Here is a 21,939-nt window from a genome sequence, read left to right on the forward strand (position 1 = left end):
AAAAATTTTGTATAAATAGTAAATGATTAAAATTTTAATTTTTAAGGCATATTTTTTGATTTATTTTAAATTTCTAACTTTTCAGGGAATTTTTTTTTAAGAGCATTAAATAATGTTAGTTCTGACAACTTATAGACTAAAAGTTTAGCTTTAGGCTAACGAAAGGATTTAAACAATTAGAACTTTATTTAAACATTTGGTGTTTTTCTACAATCTAAATTTAAGTTTTACAGTATTTAGTAGTTAAGTGACCGTAATATATTTTTTCAATACTTTTTGAATGGCATATTTTACCTTTATTTTTGAAAAGACAATCTATAGTACATATATATAATTGAATTTGTAAATTTATACACATAATAACTTACTGTACTAAGTATAATAAAAAAGCATAAGAAAACTAAATTAAAAGTCATTTCAGGAAAAATAAATTAATTAAAAAAAATTATCTTAACTATTTATAAAATATAACTTCTTATAAAAGTTTTGTGTTTTCTACCAGTTTAGTATCTGACTTCAATAAAGAATCTTTTGAAATAAATTTCTAACCACTATACGACATTTTTTTTAAAGTTTTTAGAGCTGCGGAAAACATATGCTAGTTAAGCTAATTGCACATACATTAGGTAAGATTTGTACTTAAGTAAAAACTAACATTGTTCTACGTAGGTTTCATTTAAGCAGGTTTGTATTTTATTTTTTAACACAAAAAATGAAACGACGTGCAAAAACATAGAAACAGCTTTTTAAATTCAAAAGTTTATTTAAATTAATCGAATATTGTGTATATACTGATAGATGATCTGAAAATGTCAATCTTTTAAAACATTTGTTCTCCTCTACTTAACCCTTAAAAAAAGTGTTTTGCTATAATAATTAAGAAACTAATGAATTTACTAATCTATGTAAGTTTAATTTATTTTATAGCATAGTAATCTGCTATAACTATTAAGTACTACCTAAAAGAAAATAAAAACACTTATTATTTTTTTACATTTCACTGAAAAGTTATTTATATACAACTACTATACTATTCAATACAAATGCAGACAGCTAGTTTTTTTTATCGACTTTATATATAAGTATATCAATGTATTATCAAAATTAATTTGAAATAACTGAAACTAACTTGAACATCTTTGGTAGAAAATCAATTGATCGCGTTTCATGCTGCTCTTCAATGCAAAACAATTGAATACAGAAGGCATTAGACTCTCCAAAGTATTTAGACTGAAAAGACAAACTTATTTTAAATACAGAAAAAAGTAATAAAAACTGTTTTAACTACATTATTCTATGGCAAAAAGTATACATGTAAGAAGAAATTAAAAAATACTCTTTGAAATTACTAAAAACAAAGTTCTGATACCTTTTAAGATAGTATGAAAAAATTAGTTCAACAGAAATTACTTTTGAAATTACTTATTTATTTCTACTCCGTTTATAATTTAAGTATAAAAACACTGAAAGAATTTTAAAACACGCTTAAGTTTTATTGTAAGTATAACACAACTAAACTAAAAATTACCATAAACCTGAGACAAAGGCTTTTCTTTATAAACTTCACTACAATACATAGGATTCAAAACAGTGCTTTCAATAACTGGAGTAGGCTCATGCAGACTCGAACTCAATCCGTCGCTAAGTTTTCTTTTAACTGAACTGTTGCGGCTGGTTGAAATTTCCTTTGTTGATTTTTTATCAGAGATTGACTTATCAGGTAAAGATTCTTCCGCGTGTTTAAATTGACTGCTTCTGAAAGATTTTAATTCTGCTGATAGTCGTGGGCTTTTTGAATTAATTGCTAGTTTTGATAACATTAGAGTGTCTTTCTTACTACTTTCTTCGTTTTGTAGTTTTCTACTTTTTGATTTGTTGTTGCTTTTTGTATCATATACACTCAACTCGTCGAAAACCATTTCTTTAAACATATTAAACAGTGAACTTTAAAAATAAAGTTAACTTAAAAAATACATTTTCGTGTATAAGTACGTGCTACAAGTAAACTAGAAAAATTATTTTACATCTAAAACATTATGTGTTTAAAAAAAAAACTTAATGATATTTAATTCTATATGATATATTTTTCGTATCTAATCGAAATTTCGTTACTCGACTGGCAAAATTTTTTTTAAATTCCAGGTTTTTCAGTGATTTTTGTTTGAAATTGCAATTTGAAAATTTGCAGAGAATTACTTAAATTTCGTAAGAGTTAAATTTTTAGTAATTTTTTTTTGTCAAGTTAGTTTGCACCTTTCGTGAAGAAACTATCTAACTTTCGAACATTGATACATTATAAAAATATTGTATAATTGTAAAACTGTACAAAGAATTTGATAGACAGTTTTGAAATCTACAATAAGATCAATTTCTAAAACAAAGGTGGTTATTCTCTTATATAACCTTGATAAAAATTCTAATACTTTTTTTTTAATTCACAATGCACTACTAAATTGCGTTTCTAAAGTTTAAAAAAGATTATTTTAAAAAAGTTAATAGCAAAAAAATTCTAATTTTGAATATTTTTTACATAAATACTTAAATACACATTGGGTAAAATATTAACATAGATAATAAAAATTTGAATTGACATGTTCCTCAGTTCAAAAAAAATACACTAATATTATGGGCATAGGGGTCCACCTTGATTTTTACAAGTCGATTTTATTTTACTTTTTTAACCGTTTAAAATAATTCAAAGCAACTTTTGAGATAAAAGCGATCAAAGACGATATACTCAATAGGTTCCTAATGAAAGGCGCAAACAAAAAACACAAAAATAAAGACTGTTTGATTAAAAATATATTTTCTCCTTCATTTTTTAACCAATCTTCTTAAAATTTTCAAAGAAAGTCTTACTAAAATTTAAATAGAGTTAATGCTGAACTTTTTAATTTTGAAAAAAAAAATATTAAAAATTAAACACCTTTTTTTTTTGTTTTATTTTAATTTCTACTTTACAACACTTTTAAAATCGCAACATTTAAAGTCTTTTAAACTATAAATGAAACATTTCCTGAAACTTTGAGGTCTTTAGTTAAAAAAATGACGGAGAATAAAGACTTTTAGTGATTTTATAAATTTAAAAAACTGACCCTGAAAAATTTTTGGTCCATAAGTTTGAATTGAAAACTTTTTAGAAAAATTACAATATCTCAAACGTTGAATAATTTTTTTTAATTCTATAAAAACTGGCTTGTAATTTGTACTTGAAGCTTTCATATAAGAGCCAGTGTTAGTTTATGTGAGAAAAAACATTGGGTACCCCCCTATACCCTTAATACTTTAGTAGTTATTTATAATATATAATTGGCTAAAATATTTAAAAAACCTTTAGACTCAAAAACTGGCTCTTCAGATACTTCAGGTACTTTATCGAAATCCGCAACATCATTAATTTCAAGAAAACACTGAGAATTCAACACTTGCTTTTGTATTTCGCTATCGTAAGAACTATCTGAATCAACTTTTGGCTTGTTAACTTCATCATCAGGATGGGGTTTTGTAAGTCCATGAAAAACATCCAGCTCATAAGATTCCTAAATTATAGAAAAAAAATCGAAGGACTACTTTTACTTTTTTATGTTTAATCACTAAAATCAATAGTGTAAAACTAATGTACACACACTAAACATTAGACATAATGAAACTCCAATGTAGAAAATTGTCGTCTACAAACAGCATACATTTCTTGAAGGAATAATGTTTTTTTTACATAATTTGTACACTTTTATCCTTTTTTTTTCATTACCAACTTTTTTAGAAGTAAGCAAATAAAATAGTTTATTGTATAAACAAATAACAACTTTTGCAATTTTCTTAAGAAATTAAATCTATATAAAGTTTCCTTTTATCGTATTTTTCATTGAACGACAAAAAAGCGCTCAAAAAATTGGTCAAAGGACGAGGAGTATGAGAACAACTTTCGCTTATCGAGTTACCTCACGAATACAGTTTAATATTTTGTTCAGGACAGTTTTACACCTTTGATCAGAGATTTAAAGATTTCAGCGAACTTTTCCTTTAATAAACCAAAAAGTTTTTTGTCACAAAATTACAGAAACTAAATTTTAGAACTTTATAGATTTTTTTAACTATTCAAAATATAAATTTAAATTTAAGTGTTTGTTAACAAAAGATCCTAGCGAAACAAGTTCACTGGAATATATAATAACAATAAACTATACAGTATCCTTATTTTATTACACTTACATATGTTTCTGTGTGTTAACGGATTTACACATTTCAACTGAGCTCTGTAAAAAAATAAATACTGTAAGGAAAGAATAGAAGCTAAAGTAGGTGTATACATGTGTTTATTTAAAAGTTGGTGTATACATGTGTTCATTAAAATAAAAATAATTGCTATAGACCATTAACCATATAGATTATTAACCATTAACCTTTAAAAATCTATAGCAATTATTTTTATTTTAATGAACACATGTATACACCTACTTTAGCTTCTATTCTTTCCTTACAGTATTTATTTTTTTACAGAGCTCAGTTGAAGTGTGTAAATCCGTTAACACACAGAAACATATGTCAGTGTAATAAAATAAGGATATTATATAATTTGTTATTATTAGATTTTTTTTTACAAATTTAAGTCAACTGCTTTCAAGTAAAGTTTCTCAAAGTAAATTACAAAAAGTTTATCTAAAATTAGTCATATGTTTATTTTAATTATGGCTAACAAACTGTATAAGAAATTTATTTCTTTTTGATTAGCTATCATTTATCAACTAAGTTTTACTTCTTGCATAACAAATCTATTGAAATTTTTTGTTTCAATTTTAAGTATTTAAATCAAATTCTATTTGAATATAATTTTTTATATAAGCACTTAAGAGGTCTTTAACCGAAACTGAGTTTGTATTAAAAAGTCTTGAAATGATTAAATAAATATATTATTTCTCCTCTAGAAGTTGAGAGCTTTTTATCTGTTTTCGAAAAATCAAAACATATAGTATTTAAATTAACAAAGAATTTTCTTTAATTAGAAAAATATTCTGAAAGCTTAATTCAAAATGTACGAAAAAAGTACATTTTTATAAAACTTCTGTTTTCAATTCTTGTATATTATACAGAACCACATGATTCAAATAACTTTTTAAGAGTCTTCACTTAAAAATTAAGTAAGTTTAAGTAAAAGAGAAAATAGACTTATTATGTTGTTAAAAAGTCAGTTTATTATTTACTACTTATAAAAAAAAAAATTTGGAAAAGTTTAAATATTTTTTGTTCAAAATAAAAATTTTGCTAGTTTTTCTATACGTAATGTTATTAAAATCGAATTTAGTTTTACTTACTAACACTATAAAACAAAAATTCACACCCATGACTACCACAATTTTAAAAACTAATTACTTGTAAAAATTTGGTGTTCACTTGGTTGCAAATACTCATAAAACCAATAGCAGTTCCTTTAACTTCAGCTGATAAACACTGATTATTTGAATCCTGAGCTTCAATCGTTTCTGATATGAAAAAATCTCCGTAAGACTGTAACAATTATTTCTAAGTAAAATTTTCAACAAAAACAATTTTTTTAAATAAAGATTAGCAATAAAAATACACATTAATCTATAAGGTTAATTTCGAATTAAATTCTTTGATAATTATAACTTATAGAAGCAAATAACTTCAAACTTTTTATTTCAAAGTCGCATTTATCACAAGCTTTTATTTTTCTAAAATACACGATTTAAACATGATTAGCTTCTAAATCGATATCTTTTAAAGTCGAGTATTTTCTAACTTAAAACTTTCTTGCCTTAGATATCATAAATAAGTTTGCCTCTATTTTTTATATTTTAAAACTGTAGAGTTTAGATTAAATATAAAAAATACATTATATTTAGTTTAAATTTACTTTCAATTCAGTTACAATTTAACTTTAGTTCTTAACTTATATAACTATCTTTTATCTCACGTACTTTTAATTTAAAAACAACTTATTTTTCAACTTGACCGATAAATTCAAAATGAAAAAGCACAACCGTACTGTGTAAGAAACTTTGAATTAAAAACGTAACAAGTTAGAAGAGTAACAATTTAAATTATACAGCGTATTTAAAGTTTTTTTTTTGACTTCTTAAAACAGTTTTATCATACGTAAAATAAACTACAATGTTTCTTAACTTTCATCTTGATTTTAAATTTGAATTAAATTATTTACACTAAGAATGTTTTGAATTAACAGCTGCATCTCTGAATAAATAATGCGTAGTTTGAAAAATAATATTAATTTAATCAGAAAACTAAACAACTTTAAATATTTTATTTTCCTAAAACAATAAAACTTACCATAATCTAAGAGTTATTAGAAAAAAGTTACCGGATAGTAAGCATCATATAATTTCAACTAAATGTTAGTTTTATTCTTAATGCTGGTAATTACTTTTGTAAGCAAAGAGTCGAGTCTCGTAAACAGTGGGGTCAAATCATCAGTGTCTTCAACAACTGCTTTTCGGACATGAAGAGTTGGAAAATGGTCGTGTCTTCTGGTAACCAGTAGATTAAATTCTCCTAGTTGTTTAAATGGTTAGCATACTTAAATTTATCAAGGTGCTACTAGCTGTATAAACATCAGCTTAGATAGTTATATTTCAATACAATAGTTATTGAAACGCGCAAAGAAGACTTAAGATGAGAAGTTGGAAAAATATTGCCCACAAGGTACTTTTCAGCTAAAAACATACTTATTTAACGAAACTTACAATTAAGCTCTTAGTTATCTAATTTACTAGTGCCTTAATATAACTTATTCTATCACAATATTTGTTTAAAATAGCAGTTATTTATTGATTACTACAATTATTTTAAACAACTACAGCCCGTGGATGACATTTCTATATAAAGTTTGGCCCCGAGCAAATTTTAAAGAAAAACTATTATTTTATTTTAAAAAGACTGCTAAGCCCTGCTCTAGATGAAGCTAAGATAACTATTCTAAACATAAGCTTAAAGCTTTGATATCTATACTATTTTTACTTTTTAAGGAACAATAAAGTAAAACCAAAGTTAATTAAAATATTGAAAACAGTAGGGCCATAGGTAATATCTGCATCTTGAACCCAATCAAAATGGTTAACCTTACGTGAAATACGTACCTTACAATTAAAGAAAAATTTTATTTTTTACATTTGATAATATCTAATATCTACTTATTTTTAGTAAAAGTATTCCAGTTTAAAAAATTAATAAATTAACTAATATAAAAAAGTATTATATTTGCATTAATCATACTGATAACTTTCTTTATTTCTTTTTGTTTAGCAAAGTAAAAAAAAATTTGTCCTTTCTCATTTTCAAGATTTACATTTTACTGCGTAGTTTACGCAGGTGTGTACCTTATTGATGTCTCTGTATTACTACTTTCTTCTATTAATCTATACTTAGAAAAAGTCAATGAACTTTTAAGCTAAAGATTTCATAAGTAATATTAACAAGGTTCCTGAAATTTTAAAAAGCACTGTTTTTTATACTTGTTTTTTATATGTACTGAACAATTTTTACAATAAAACAACCTCAGTACTAAAATAATCTTTTTTTTTAATCTAACAATATAATAAATCTTAAACTTAATTACACTTAATTTAAAAACTTATTTTACAAAATAATCAAAAATGTTTTAATTTTCAAGTCAAAAAAATTAAATGATTACACTCAGTACAGTGCATACTCGCTTATCCGGTCCTTTGCTAATCAGCCGAGAAGTAGATTTAATTAATTCAGCTAAATTTTAAAACCAATATCAATTAAAATGTTTACATTGTAATTTGTTTTCAATAAATTGAATTTAAACTTTATCAAAGTCTTGTTTTGTCTGTTTTAATTGTTTTGACCTTTGAAAAAATATTAAATAAATTACATTAACAAAAATAGGTATATTATTTAAAAACAAAACAATGGTTTGTCTTTTCCGGCCAAAAGCTAATCTAAAAAAAGCTTGCCAAACATGACTGGATTAGCGAGGAAGCACGGTATTAGGAAGCAATATTTTTAAATACCTCCACTGGAAGAGAAACATTGAACTTTTGTAAACATGCTTTCTAATGCTGGCTCAAGTTTAATGTCAATTTTGACAAGAAGAATAACAAAGTACAGTTGTGGTATAGCGCTGAATACAGCCCTCATCATTTCTGATAATGCTGACAATGGATAGTCTGGATGAGCCACAAAATAATGCATGTAGAGACTATAAAAATTTGCTTTGGTTAAAATTTATTTGCTAAGTTGTATTAGTTTTTTTTTCAATAAATAAAAACCAGATAAAACAATGGACTATAAAAATTCTATATAATAAAAAAAACAATAGTTTTAAAGGTAATTTATTTTATTTACTGAAATACGAAAAGAAACACAAATGAGTTGCAAAATTAAGTATTGTGGTTTCAAGTTAGATTTGTATTCATTATAAGATTATTCTTTTGGAACGTCTAAACTAATGTAGTTAAAGTTAAAAGTTACAATTAGATAACAAAATGAAGTACATGAAAATAAATATTATTATTTATTACGCAACATTGGACCCAAGTATCAAAATCTCTGACATTTAAACAGAAAACAAACAAAAAATATAAAGAAACAAGTTTTGGAACACATCTAACTTTCAAAAAGGGCAAAATAAAAAATCACACTAAACATAGGTTGTTTCTGCACTTGGTGTACACTTGTCTGTGTCTGCACTTGGTGTACGGAAACTTGGTGTACAGAAGAGCATAACACTTGAAAGCATATAAATATGTATAAGAAATACGACTAAAAAGTATTTAACTTAGTTTTAGAAATTTATACTTTAAATAAGCAAAATTTAACTAATCATAAATTTTGATAAAGATTTAGAAGCTTTAAGTTATTAAAACATTTAAGTTCCTACAAAATTAGTAAAACAGTTATTCAATAATTTTTTAATGAAGCGCATGAAAAATATAATTATGTAGTAAGTAGTGATCTACCGGATCAACTAGTTAAGATCCGGAAGGATCCGGATCTGGCCAGATCCGGTTATGGATCTTGGAACCGGTAGATCATTAGTAGTAAGTAAACATCAGCAGTAGCTAATTCGGTAAAGTTTAATTATTGAATCGTTTTTTTTTTTTTTGGGTATTTATGAATTTTTATAATCAATTATATTGTCAAAATTGATTTTTTTAGGTTTTAAATGAAAACGTTCTATTTTCACATAACAAAACAATTTACGGAGTCATTTATTTTACAAAATAATTGTTTTGTGGAAAAAATCATTTTGCCATAGACTATATTTAAATCAGATTGACATGTTATTTTAATATTGTTTCCTCTTAAAACAAAGCTTTTTGAAAAAAAAAGTGGATTGAAAAACAATTTTATGTAGACCATTTATATATTTAAAGAGATTAATTAAATTAATTTTTTATATACAAGAGATCTTGGGCTTAGTTTAGTCAAACTTTATTGATACAATATATTAGGTATATTAAAACAATACATATTAAACTTGTAAATTTCCTCTGTATTGATTTGGTTTTGATAAAATATTTTTTTAGATAGGGGACCAAATTGGAGTTTGGAATCCAGATTAAACACATATAAACTATAAACAATTTTGTAATAGTGATAACTTTATTACAGGGTTGCCACGCAAAGTTTTGTAAATTTAACCTGATTTTTCAAGATTTTGACTGATTTAGCCTGGCTTTTACCTTCCTATTAACAACGCATTTTAGTACGCACTTCTTATTCAGTATCAGTACATATTTTTGAACCAAAATAAAAACTCTCTGTCGAGCTTCTTTTTTATTTAGACTAATAATTATTAGCTACAAACTTTCTATTAAGTAGCTGCTGTGTTCAGAGTGTGTACTTCAACGAAAGATAACTGTAATAATAAGTTTTTGGAATGTAAAAAATAAATAATATTAACTTAACTATAAAGAATTTTGCACTTAACTAGGTACACTTTTTTCTCACTGCTTACCTCTTTGCAAATAATCTCTAAGTGTCACAAATGCACAAATGTGAAATAAACTGCTGGCAAAGAATTTATAATTAAAACACTTAAACTAAATTATAATTAATTCTGCAAAACGAAAAATGGTGTTAAAAACTAAACATTTGTTATTTACTTCGTTGAAACTTTTTTTTAAATTATATCCCAATTTATACCAAAAAAATAGCCTTGATCTTTCATAAAATATAGAAATAAACCTTACAAAAACAAACAAAATAAAGAAAATAACACATTTAATGAAATAGTAACTATAATTAATAAACAAGCGTGAGGCTCTTTTTAAAAACTTTGAAAATATATTAACTTTAGACTAATGTATTATTTAGGAAATCATGATACATAAAAATAAAACTCTAACTAAAAAACAGTTTAGAGTGTAAATGTCCTAAAAAACTATTTAAATAGTATAAACTGTAATTTAATAACTGTAAAAGACTTAATATTTACAAAGAAAATCAAGCTTTAAACAAAAATATAGATAAAAATTGGTTGAAAAACGTGAATAACCTCAACTATTTTGATACCTTTTTCATTGTAGAAAGCAAACTAATCTTTTTATCTAAGCTAGAAGTTTTGCGTTTTGCTTTCACTTTGCTGTTTCTTCAAATCTTGTAGCTCTCGTTTTCTAACATCTTCCTTCTGACTTACTTGTTTCCCTTTCAAGATTTTTTGTATTCTTTTTTTGCAATAAAGACTTTGGTATATATCAAAATTTAACTATGGAAGTATCCTTGCTACAGATCATAAATACTAAAAATATTACATACAACCACTACTTGTTCAAATAGGGTACTAGTTTAACATGTTTCTAGGAAAGTTTTGTAATTTTAGTCTGACTTTATAAAGGATTTTTTTGTTTAATTTTACCATTCGAAGGCTTTGGAATTTAATTATTTTGTAAGTAAATTTATAGGAAAATTTTGTAATTTTAGTCTAACTTTAAAGGAGTTTTTGTTACTTTTTTTTACCATTTTAATGCTTTGAAAATTAAGGAACTTTGTAAATTAGAACTGACAAATTCTGACGTTTTGTTATTTTGACCTAAATAAACTGACATTTTGCCATTCTAAAATACTCACTTAGTCTGACTTTTTCCAATTTTTCCAAAAAAACTGACTTAGCCTGATTTCGCCTGACTTAGCCTGACTTGTGGCATCCCTGTATTAGTTTCAAACTTGTTAACACTAATTAGTATGAAGTTAATCCAAACTTATATACGTGATTAAGCTGATCGTTGGATTTAAAATTTTAAGATATATGGATTTATAATTCCCTAAATACTGTCACTGAAGGTAAAATAGTGTTGATTAAAAGGGGTAGGTTTGCTTTGGAGGATATTAAGAATTCGATATCTGTTAGATTTAATTTAAGCATTCTTGTTTTTAGCTGTTGGTAAACACTATTTAAAGATATTTGACTTATCAAAATACTTGACAACATTTGCATCACCTGCAATTAAATTTATTTCACTGAGCATAATAATTTCTGTTGCAACATCATAAATGTGTCAAACAAGGCGATCAATAGGGTGCTTGTAATAAATGTGACGTTAGAGTTTTCAGCTAATTCTTTTATATAACAAAATCAGCTTGTGCAAAATTTTAGCTTTTTTTTAAATACTATCATGGTTACGTTTTTTTATTTACTGAAAACAACCTCAGTGTATACTGTATGGGTCACAAAAATGTGACCTTGAGTTTTTAGCTGATTTTTTTTTACATGAGGCAGTCATCTTAAAAACACAGTGTGTACAATTTAAAACAATTCTAAAAAAGTTTCACATAGGAACTTGTTGATATCATGAAAAAAAAACTTGTAATTTTACAAAAACTACAAAAAATGATAAAAAATTACAGAAAATGAAGAATAGCCTCCATGAAAAACGTTCTTCAAATTGTCTTTAGTTCCGCACAATTTGTTTTTGTGGTAATTGCCACATGTAAAACAATTTTTAGCTAAAAAATCTAAGGTTACATTTTTTGTGTCCCATATAGCTTACACTGAGGTTTTTTTTAGTAAATCAAAAACTGCCACCAGGAAAGTTTTTTGAAATCAGCTAAAATTTTGCACATGCTGTTTTTGTGATATTTGCAAAGTATAAAAAAATATTTAGCTAAAAACTCCAACACATTTTTATAAGCACCCTAGCAACCAATCACTATACCTAGTGGTACTTCACTTAAAATAGTCAACGGATTCGATAGCGTATTGTCCACAAGTACTTTTTGTGATCTATTGTTTTGAAAATACCTAAAGTTATTTACTAAGCTGTCATACAATACATCAAAGTTTTATTAATCGTTTATGTGAGACTGAGTCAAAAGTTTTCTTAATGTTAGTATAATAGAACTCAAATATATTTATTGATATTATGGTAAGATATTAGCAAAGGGTTTAAACAGCTCAACAACTGATATAACAATGTAATATTATAATCTAAATTGCTAATATACTAACAATGCAATTTTTAGATTAAATGTTTTAAAGCTAATAAAAAATTCTAAAACTTACTAACCTGTTAATAGGAGTGCAACCTTCAATTTTATCACTTTTAACTGTTTTTATCCATTCTTCCCACTTAAAACCATCACAAATTTGGTAATCTTGTTGAGGGTAGTCAACAAATGCAGAAAATCCTAATACCTAAATTTTATTTATTATTAAAATACAATAACTTAAATTTTTGTTTTACAAATAATTCGGTTGACTTTAAACTTTGAAAAATGCTGTAGCTAAAAACTTACACCTATTTGCTATTTTATCTGATTTTTTTAAAGATAAATTAAAACTCGAGTATAAAGTTTATAACTACATTTAACAAAACTAAAACTCTGACGAATTTTAAAATATACATTTTATAACAGTTTAATTTGTTTTACATAAATTTAAACAAAAAAATAACAAGGCTTCAAATAAAAACAGTAGGTGGATCTTTTCAATTTTTAACAAAAAACAGACATTGAATTAAAAATTTGTTTGCATCACAAATTTAGCATTTTATCATCAAATGAATATGTCAATAAAATGTTCCAGCTAGAAAACAAACACGCTAATTTAGACATGAAGACAATATACTGATATTCCAGAAAGAAATTATTGAAACGTTCCAATAGTTTCTGACAATAATTTCTTTAAAGGAGTTAAAACAACTAAAATAATTTTACAAAATTTTATAGTTATGCTCTTAAAGTTTATTTCTTAACAGTAAAAAGTCTACAAGAAAATAGACAGTGTTGCAAAGGACAGCCCATTAGCCCCAATTATAGCCAATTAGTTTGTAACATCCAAAAATATTCTAAACTACAATTTACCTTTAAAACAAGACCCTCTATTCTACGCTTGATATTAAATAATGTATTCTAAAGTTTTGTATACTTAAAACCAATACTGATTTAAGAATTTCAACCAAGATATGAATACACTATGCAGTTCATTTTACAAAGATCTATTGACAGCAAACTTCCATTCCTGGACACAGAAGTAAACGAGCTATCAAAACAACTACAAACAAGATATTGACCTAATAATGTATTTCAAAAATCTTGGATGCTTAGCTTCATAGACTTTATACAAAACACTAAATATGTGCTAAGCACATTGTGCTCTAAATTTATTGTTCTCAAATAAGAACTATCAAAAATTCAAAATTTAGCATTATAAAATCAATATCAACAAAAATAAATAGAGACTAAAACTATCAAACTCTTTGTGGTTCATAAAACTAATAGTTCAGCATTCTGAATTTGAAAACTTATTTATTCAACAAAAAGTTACATAGGTAATTATTGCTCATTAATGTTCTAAAAATATTTAGCACATATTCTTAAAAGACACAAAATATTAATCAATTATGACTAGCAAAAAATTATCTGACTACGTTTTGGACTTTACCCACAAGTGGTCGCTTCAGTGCATATGCACTTAAGCCCGCTTGGTTAGATCTCATCAGCAGTTTCTTGCAAATATGGTGTTGTGGTGAAGCTAATTATTTATTTGAAAAAACAAATGCAAACAAATATTTTGACACAATTTTTATCTATAAAGACACTTGCTCTGTAGATCAAAGCATCTTCTATATCGGTAAGACATAATAACAAGTTTTTCAAAAAATTGCAGACCATAGTGGAACTGATAAAAACAGCCCAGCGTTTGATGACGAATTTAACTGCAGACGCTGCCAAAACTCAGATATTGTACAAAATTTTTAATTATAAAATTTTGCAATCAGAAAGAGTCAACAAAAGGCCATAGGGGGGTAGCCATGTTTTTTACAAGTTGATTTTATTTTATCTTATTTTATAGAGTTTTTACTAAAGTTTAAGGGCATTGGGGGTCCAATATTTTTTTCACTAAAAATTACATTGGATCTTTTATGAAAGCTTGAAATACAAACTACAAGCCAGTTTTTATAGAATTAGAAAATCTTTTTAACTTTTTAAATATTATAATTTTTATAAAAAGTTTACTCTACAAACATATGGACCGCAAATTTTTCAGGGTCAATTTTCTTGAAAATTTATAAATTTACTAAAAATGTATCTTCTCCTTCATTTTATTAGCTAGAGACCTCAAACTTTCAGGAAACGTTTCTTTTATAGTTTTAAAGACTTTGAATGTTGGAATTTTAAAAATATTATAAAATAAAAATTTTAGATTAAAAAAACAAAAAATTAGGTTTTTTTTTTTAAATAAAAATTTTATTTTTTTAACTTAAAAAAATTCCTTCCTTCAATCTTTTTAAAATTTAATAATGCACATTATATAAAAATTTGAAGAAGATTGCTTAAAAAATGAAGGAGGAGACAGATTTTTAATGAAATGGTCTTTTTTTGCGTTTTTAGTTTGCTCCTTATGTAAGGAACTTATTGAGTATACCGTCTTTGATTGCTCATATCTCAAAATTTAGTTTGAATTTTTTCAAGCGGTTAAAAATTCTGATAGCTCAGATAAAACTCTATAAAATAAGATCAACTTGTAAAAATCAAGGTGGACCCCCCTCTATGCCCTTAAGTTGCTTTTTACCGTTTTAAAAAACACAAATTATTTTTTGAGATATGACAGGTCAAAGTAGGGCCGCATAATAGGTTCCCTATGGGAAGGGAAAACTAAGACAGCGAAAAAAAAGACTATTTAATTTAAAATCTATCTCCTCCTACATTTTTCAAGCGATCTTCTTCAAACTTTCACAGTCTAATCTTAATACAATAACAAAAAAACACTATTTTAGACTTTAAAAACTTTTAAGTACATAGAAAAACTTTTTTTTTTTTTTTGGATAATTTTTTTTTTTAATTATTAAAATTCATAAGTAATGTATTTTTATTGTAATATAAGGAACATTTCCTGAAAATATGAAGAAGATTGCTGGAAAAATGAAGGAGGAGATAAATTTTTAGTGATTTTTAAAACTTCTGAGAAAATTGACCCTAAAAAAATTGCAGTCTATACGTTTGTATCAGAAACTTTTTACAAAAAATAAAATATCTCAAAAGTCAAATGATATTTTTGAATTCTATAAAAACTGGCTAACTGTAGTTTGTACCTAAAGCTTTCATATAAAATCCAAAGTCAATTTTTGTAAAAAAAAAAAAAAGTGTTGGACCCCACATTGGCCTTAACATCATCCAACATCTAACATGTTATTAATTTAAGTAATGAAACCTAGGCTAACAACTGAAATTGCTTCATGTGGTAAAGCAAAACTCTTATTTTTGTAAAATTTAGATTTAGATACAAAAATAAAAATATTTTACTAACTTAAAGTAAAAAATATTTGAAGTTGAAAAGGTATTTATTTCTGTTTACAGATAGGTTTGTTTTTCATTCGTTTATTGTTGTTTATTGAACAAAAAAAAAGCGCTCAAATACTTGGTCCTAGGACCTGGTGTACGAAAAAACCTTTTGGTTATTGCGTCATACGCCAGGATACAGTCTAATGTCATGTCCAGGACTATTATTGAACTACAACTTACTTACACAATTAAAATCATTAAAAAATTTTGTTGGATATAGTTTTACATAGGTCAAATATTTTATGAATTTTCTTCAAAAAAAATGTTTTAATTATGATTGTTTGTAGGATACTGAATGTTTTTTTTTGCAAATTTGAGGATATTTCATAATATTTCAAAAAGTATCAAATTCTTTAACATTCCTTCATTCAATAAGTTTTAAGCAATTGGTAATATCTTACAAATATAAAAATTGATACTTCTATTAGCATAATTTTAACAAAATCAAAACGCTTAAAAGTTTTTATTTTTGTAAAAATGAATTGTTTTAAGCAGGTTTACTTAACAAAATGATTTTTTTTAAAAAAGGATCCTATAATATAATAATAAAAACACCAATTATATTCAATAAAAGATGTAAATATAAAAATTTGTAAAATTTAGTACACAATTTAAATTTTTAACAGAATATAATATTTTTTATTGAAAAATATGAACTTGAAGTTATTAAATATTTTTATTGTCTTAAACAGCTTGGTAGTAGCTAAAATAAATAACTTAACTGCATAAGTTTTGCTAAGTAATACTTTATGTAAAACTAAATCTTGAAACCTTATACACAGTTAATACTAAAATACTTAACTATTACAGTTAGACATATAAAACTATTTTAAAGTTTAAATTTAGTTGAAACAGAAAACCTCATTTTTAGCATTACAAAGTGTTACAGCTAGATTTGCTTTTTCAATTAGATGAACCAAATTAACAGTTCCAAATTGTTCACAAGTTTTTTCATTGACAAGAAGTTTAACAATAGGTGCATCCACAGATTCTGTTCTTCTTGCATTAAATGTCTATGAGTATAAAAGGTAATAGTATTAGAACATCAGAGATATATTCACTTGAAATTTTAGTCTATTAACTTCTAATTATTTTAATATCATACTATCTTAAACAAACAAACAAACAAAAAAACAAAATTTAACTGTGCTATTTCAATGTAATAAAACTATTAAACTATATAAAATTTAACTATATAAATAAATAAAACTATTTATAAAGCAAAATAAAACTATCTTTCCAATAGACCTGGTCAGCAAAGGTTGGAGGATGTTCAGATATAGACTGCTCACCTGACATCTCCTTATTGTTGTTTATTGAAATATTTTTTGCATTAACTTTTTTCAAATAAAACCTGTTTTAATTTGTTATTTTTTAAGAAAAAGATTATTATAGTATTGAAACATATGAGAAATGAGTAACAACTTGAATATAAGCAAAAAATTCAATTCGTTTAAGTTTTTACAAGTATTTAATCTGTAAACCATTACGCCATTACTATAATATATATAAAACAAAAGCGTTATCAAGAAAATTTAGATTATACTACCAACAGTATATTTTTTCATTTACTATGAATTTTTAATTCAAGGTTGCCACTCATTAAGTCAAAAAACTGCCCTGAGTGACCAAAAACTGCCCTGAGTCACCCTGAGTTTTTCAAATCCTAAAAAAAAATTATACCTTTGGTACAAACTACTTATACATCATGTTCATTTTTCTTCTTTATAATTATAAGGACGGTAGTACGTGTATACTTCTGCATTAGATGTTTACTAAACTTATGAGAAATAATGTTTTTGAAGAATAGACAATACTAGTCTATACTTATTTTTTAATTTGTTTTAAATGAAAATAAGTTTTTATTAATTATAAAAAACAACTTTATCTACAAATAAGGGATGTATAAACAACAAAACTTTACTAAATATATAAGTAAGTAAATTAATAAAGTATATTAAAAGTTTTAAATACAAAGTTAAACTTTTACATCTCTAAACTGTTTCTGTTTAACATAAACTCAGTCATGATAAATATTAGTTTGAGATTGAAAACAATAACTACAATTTTATTTCTAAGAACATTGAAGAACAAGCTGAAACGCTAATTTTTTTTAATAAGCATTTTAGAATCAATAAAAATCATGTTCTTAAACAAAATTAGGTAAATAAAACAACAAAATATTAAAACTAGATCAACTAAACATCATTCTAGATCTAGAAAAAAATTGCTCTGAGATTTTATAAAAAATCAAAACTGCTCTGAGACATCCTGACTTAAAAGAAATTAAAATATTCTCAGTCACCCTGAGATTTTCTAGCATTTCAAAATATCCTAAGTTTCATAGAGTACTCTGAGTCTGTGGCAACCCTGTTAATATAATACATAAAAATAGAAATTTAGTTAAGTCAAATGATTTGTTAATCTTAAAAAGTCTTCAATAAAATATAAGTGTAATCAAAAATAAAGCAAAATTTTTAACTAGAATAACAGAAAAATTTCGGTAGATTAATAATACATATGAAAATAAACTTACTAACATCAATGTTAAATTAAGTTTTCAACTTAATATTCTTTAAATTGTATTACTTAAACCATTACTATAAAAAAAATATTTTGAGAGTCACATTTTGAGTCATAAAAACTATAATGAATGACAAAAACCTGTCCCTAAACTGTTATGAGTAATCCTGATTTTATTTTAATTATTTTTTTTTTAATGTTAAATAAAAATTTTTATTAAATAAACTTTTTAAAGCAATAAAAATCAAGCTTTTTATCAAAGTAGGTTAACAATTATATAAACAATTGAAACGTTAAAAACTAAACCTTGTTCAGAATCTAGAAAAATTGTGGGCTGAGATTTTTAAAAAATCTTAAAACTATCCAGAATATTTTATAAAAAGACCAAACTGGCCTGAGAAATCCTCAGATTTTAAAAAATTTCAAATTTTCTTGAATTATCCTGAGTATCATGAGTGTGTGGCAACCCTGCAGTCAAGTAACTATCTTGAAAAAACTAAAACTTAAACCTTTAAAGAATAATCTTGAAAAACAGTAACTAAAATTTTAAATATAACTAGAATTTTTTTTTACAAGAAGAACATTAAATTTATAATTTCAAATTTAACAATGATATTACTAAGTATTTAAAACCACCTTTATACCAAAAAGAAAACTGGGTAGTAAAAAAACTAGATATTTAAACTATTCAAAATATAAATAAAAGTGTTTCTAGAAAAATAATACATAAAAATAACAAGTTTAAACAGTATTCTTTCTTTATTACACTAACACATGTTTATGTGTGTTAACAAGTTAACACTTTTCAACGGAGCTATAAAAGTTCAAGAAATAATCATTTCTTGAAGCATTTCTAGTATTTCTTGAACTTTCATAGCTCTGTTGAAGTGTGTTAACTTGTTAACCCACAGAAACATGTGTTAGTGTAATAAAGGAAGAGTACTGTTTAAATTTGTTATTATGATATTTAACTCTTTTTATTGTAGAAACAAAAATTTAAATATTTTTATTATACTGTAACCTGTAGTTCATAATTATCTCTTATTAATGAATATTAATCAAACAACTAATTATTTAATTTTAAAATTTATAGAAAAAATGTTTTATACTTCTGAAAGTTTACTTTATTAAAAAACACTTTTTCTTGATTTTAAACTAAAAAAACTGATGTACTTACAACTTTATATCAGTTCGATATGTGATACTTTTATTTACTTTTAATTATCTTTAAAAAAGTATAGAATATTTAAAGTCTGTGTTAATAATAATAATAATGAAAATTTTATTTATGTAGTCTTTTATCTCATCCTTTTCAACAAATTATATATTGTTTTAAGTAGTTTGAAATTTATATGGCCTTTACTAAATCTATCTACATCAGGGTTTCCCAAAGTGGGTGGTGCCGCCCCCTGGGGCGATTTTAGTAAGTCAGAAGGCAATAACTAGTAAAGCAGGGTTGCCACTCGTTTTTTCAATTTTTTTTCCAGGTTTTCAAAATTTCTTCCATGTTTTTAAAAGTACACATTTTTGGGTCTATTTTTAGCTTAGAGTTTAGTTTAAGGTAAGAAACTGTGTTAAATAGTATAAAAACGTTGAAAAGATACTGTCAAGCTACTTTAAGTATGATTTTTAATAAAAAAAAACTTTGATGATGACAATTCTTTTTATTTATATGATAAATTTTTTGAGTGAAATCGAAATTTTACTGCAAAATATGTAAAAATTGTTAAAATTCCAGGTTTTACCAGGTTTTTTTAGTGATTTTTGTTCAAAATTCCAAGTTTTTCCAGGTCTTTTTTGTCTAAATTGTCAAATTATAGGTTTTTCAAAGTTTTTCCAGGTTTCTAGGTAAAGTGGCAACCATGGTAAAGGGGTGGAAGGAGAGGAGAGGCGTTTTTAAAATTTTGTGCAGTCATAAAATTTTGAAACTTACACTAGATATTCTTGAGTTGCAGATGAATAGCAAAGAAGAAAAAAATAATAATAAAGGTCTTAGGTGTTTTTAAATAGTAGTTTTTTGAGTAGTCTTGATGGAGGGGGGCCATAGCCTTTTTAATTTCTTTAAAAGGGGCCATTTGAAATAAAAAATGGGAAATCCTGATCTACATTTTTATGTGTACATTTTCTCAATTGGGTTTTAATCTTGAAATTTTCAACATCAGGACACTAGCTTCTATTGACAACCAAAAAGGTCTAAATAAATTAAGCAAAACAAGGTTTTAACTTGTTTGAAACAGTATCAAATTATTTATTGTTATGACAGGTTTGAAAAGTAATTTTGATATTTTATAAATAGTTTTGGTTTGTTTTTAATAAACAGCTAGTAGTCATGTAAATATACAAAAACTTCAACTTTTTTTGATTCTACTTTAGTAAAAGAATAGAGTTTTTAAGTATAAATATAATCATAAATTTTGTTTTATAAATCTTAACCTACATGATGCTCACTATGTTTTAGTGGAATTAAATGATTAAGAACATTCTCATCACAGTTAGTACAAAAATAGCTACCAATTGTCATAACTACATAAAAATATCCCCTACTTTAGTTGGTTTTAGTTGTATAACACTATGAGATTAGGTAAGCAACATAGAAAACTTTTAGTCAGTTAAATAATATCATTGTCTTTGAGATGGAATCAGCATATTTTTTATAACAAAACGAAATTTTTAACATAAAAAATTAAATGAGGCAAATTTTAAAACCTATTATTTTTTCACAGTTTTTTTGTTAAACTTAAATAAAATAGTACTAACAGTTATACCTTAAAAAGTTTTTTTTTTGAAAAATAGAAAGATTCTATATATATATATTTTTTATTGAACGACAAAAAAATGTTCAAAATATTTTAGCCTAAGACTTGGTGCACGAAAAAACCTTTTGGTTATAAAAATATTTATTTATCATATATATAAATAAAAACAAATTATACAGTAATCTTCCTTTATTCTACCAACAATTTATTTAATCTCACTTTGTTTAAAATATATCTTAAGGTAGGTAAAAAAAAATTAGTTTCTTAGCACAAATGTGCTAATCATATATATAAGTTTTAAAAATAACCGCTAAAATTCGTAGATTATTTAACAAAGCGAAATCTTGATATATATTATTGTGAAGATAAAAACATTGTATATAACGTTTTTTTTAATTCAAAATAAATCAAAATGTAAAATAAGACTCCTGAGTCCTGAAGTCCTGGTATTGGAAATAATGGTATCAAAAACAAATAATTTTTTTTTAGTTCAACAAAATCTGTTGCTCATGGTTAAGAATTCTAGATTCTAAGATAAACGATTGAAAAGGCAACTTGCATAATGTAAATATATCACTTTAACTAATTTATTTCAACTGTTAGATATATTCTAGGTTTAATGAATAAACAAAGTATAAACGGTATTAAATGTAATTAAAATAATTAGATTAAAGCACAATTTGATTATTAGAACTTAATAAGTTGCAACTTAATTCCTTTTAAACTAATTTAATAAAAAACTTAATTGTTAATGACTGTTAAGTAAACTATCTCTAATAAATTTTATTTTGATTTAATAGACACCTGTTTTTTTCAAAATCTAACAATTTAAAATCTAACTTGTTTTATATGGTCTAATAGTTCTAAGTAA

At 24.9% G+C, this 21,939-nt stretch overlaps 1 protein-coding gene across 1 annotated transcript in view; it reads right to left on the minus strand.

The window, feature by feature from the left end:
• The window catches only part of LOC145849654 (cilia- and flagella-associated protein 61-like), a 31,205-nt gene extending 14,066 nt beyond the window's left edge, over nt 1-17,139 (minus strand). The window contains exons 1-9 of the mRNA XM_082954663.1: nt 17,038-17,139; nt 16,650-16,802; nt 12,513-12,640; nt 8,016-8,203; nt 6,404-6,531; nt 5,371-5,505; nt 3,332-3,539; nt 1,536-1,921; nt 1,130-1,230 (exon numbers count right to left, since the gene is read on the minus strand). Coding sequence (XP_082810789.1) covers nt 1,130-1,230; nt 1,536-1,921; nt 3,332-3,539; nt 5,371-5,505; nt 6,404-6,531; nt 8,016-8,203; nt 12,513-12,640; nt 16,650-16,802; nt 17,038-17,088 — 1,478 coding nt within the window. The 5' untranslated portion in view covers nt 17,089-17,139. The remainder of the gene's footprint in view (nt 1-1,129; nt 1,231-1,535; nt 1,922-3,331; nt 3,540-5,370; nt 5,506-6,403; nt 6,532-8,015; nt 8,204-12,512; nt 12,641-16,649; nt 16,803-17,037) is intronic.
• Nucleotides 17,140-21,939: the final 4,800 nt, after the last annotated feature.

Source organism: Thalia democratica, chromosome 2 (assembly GCF_965202585.1).
Source record: "Thalia democratica chromosome 2, ktThaDemo2.hap1.1, whole genome shotgun sequence".
NCBI lineage: Eukaryota > Metazoa > Chordata > Thaliacea > Salpida > Salpidae > Thalia > Thalia democratica.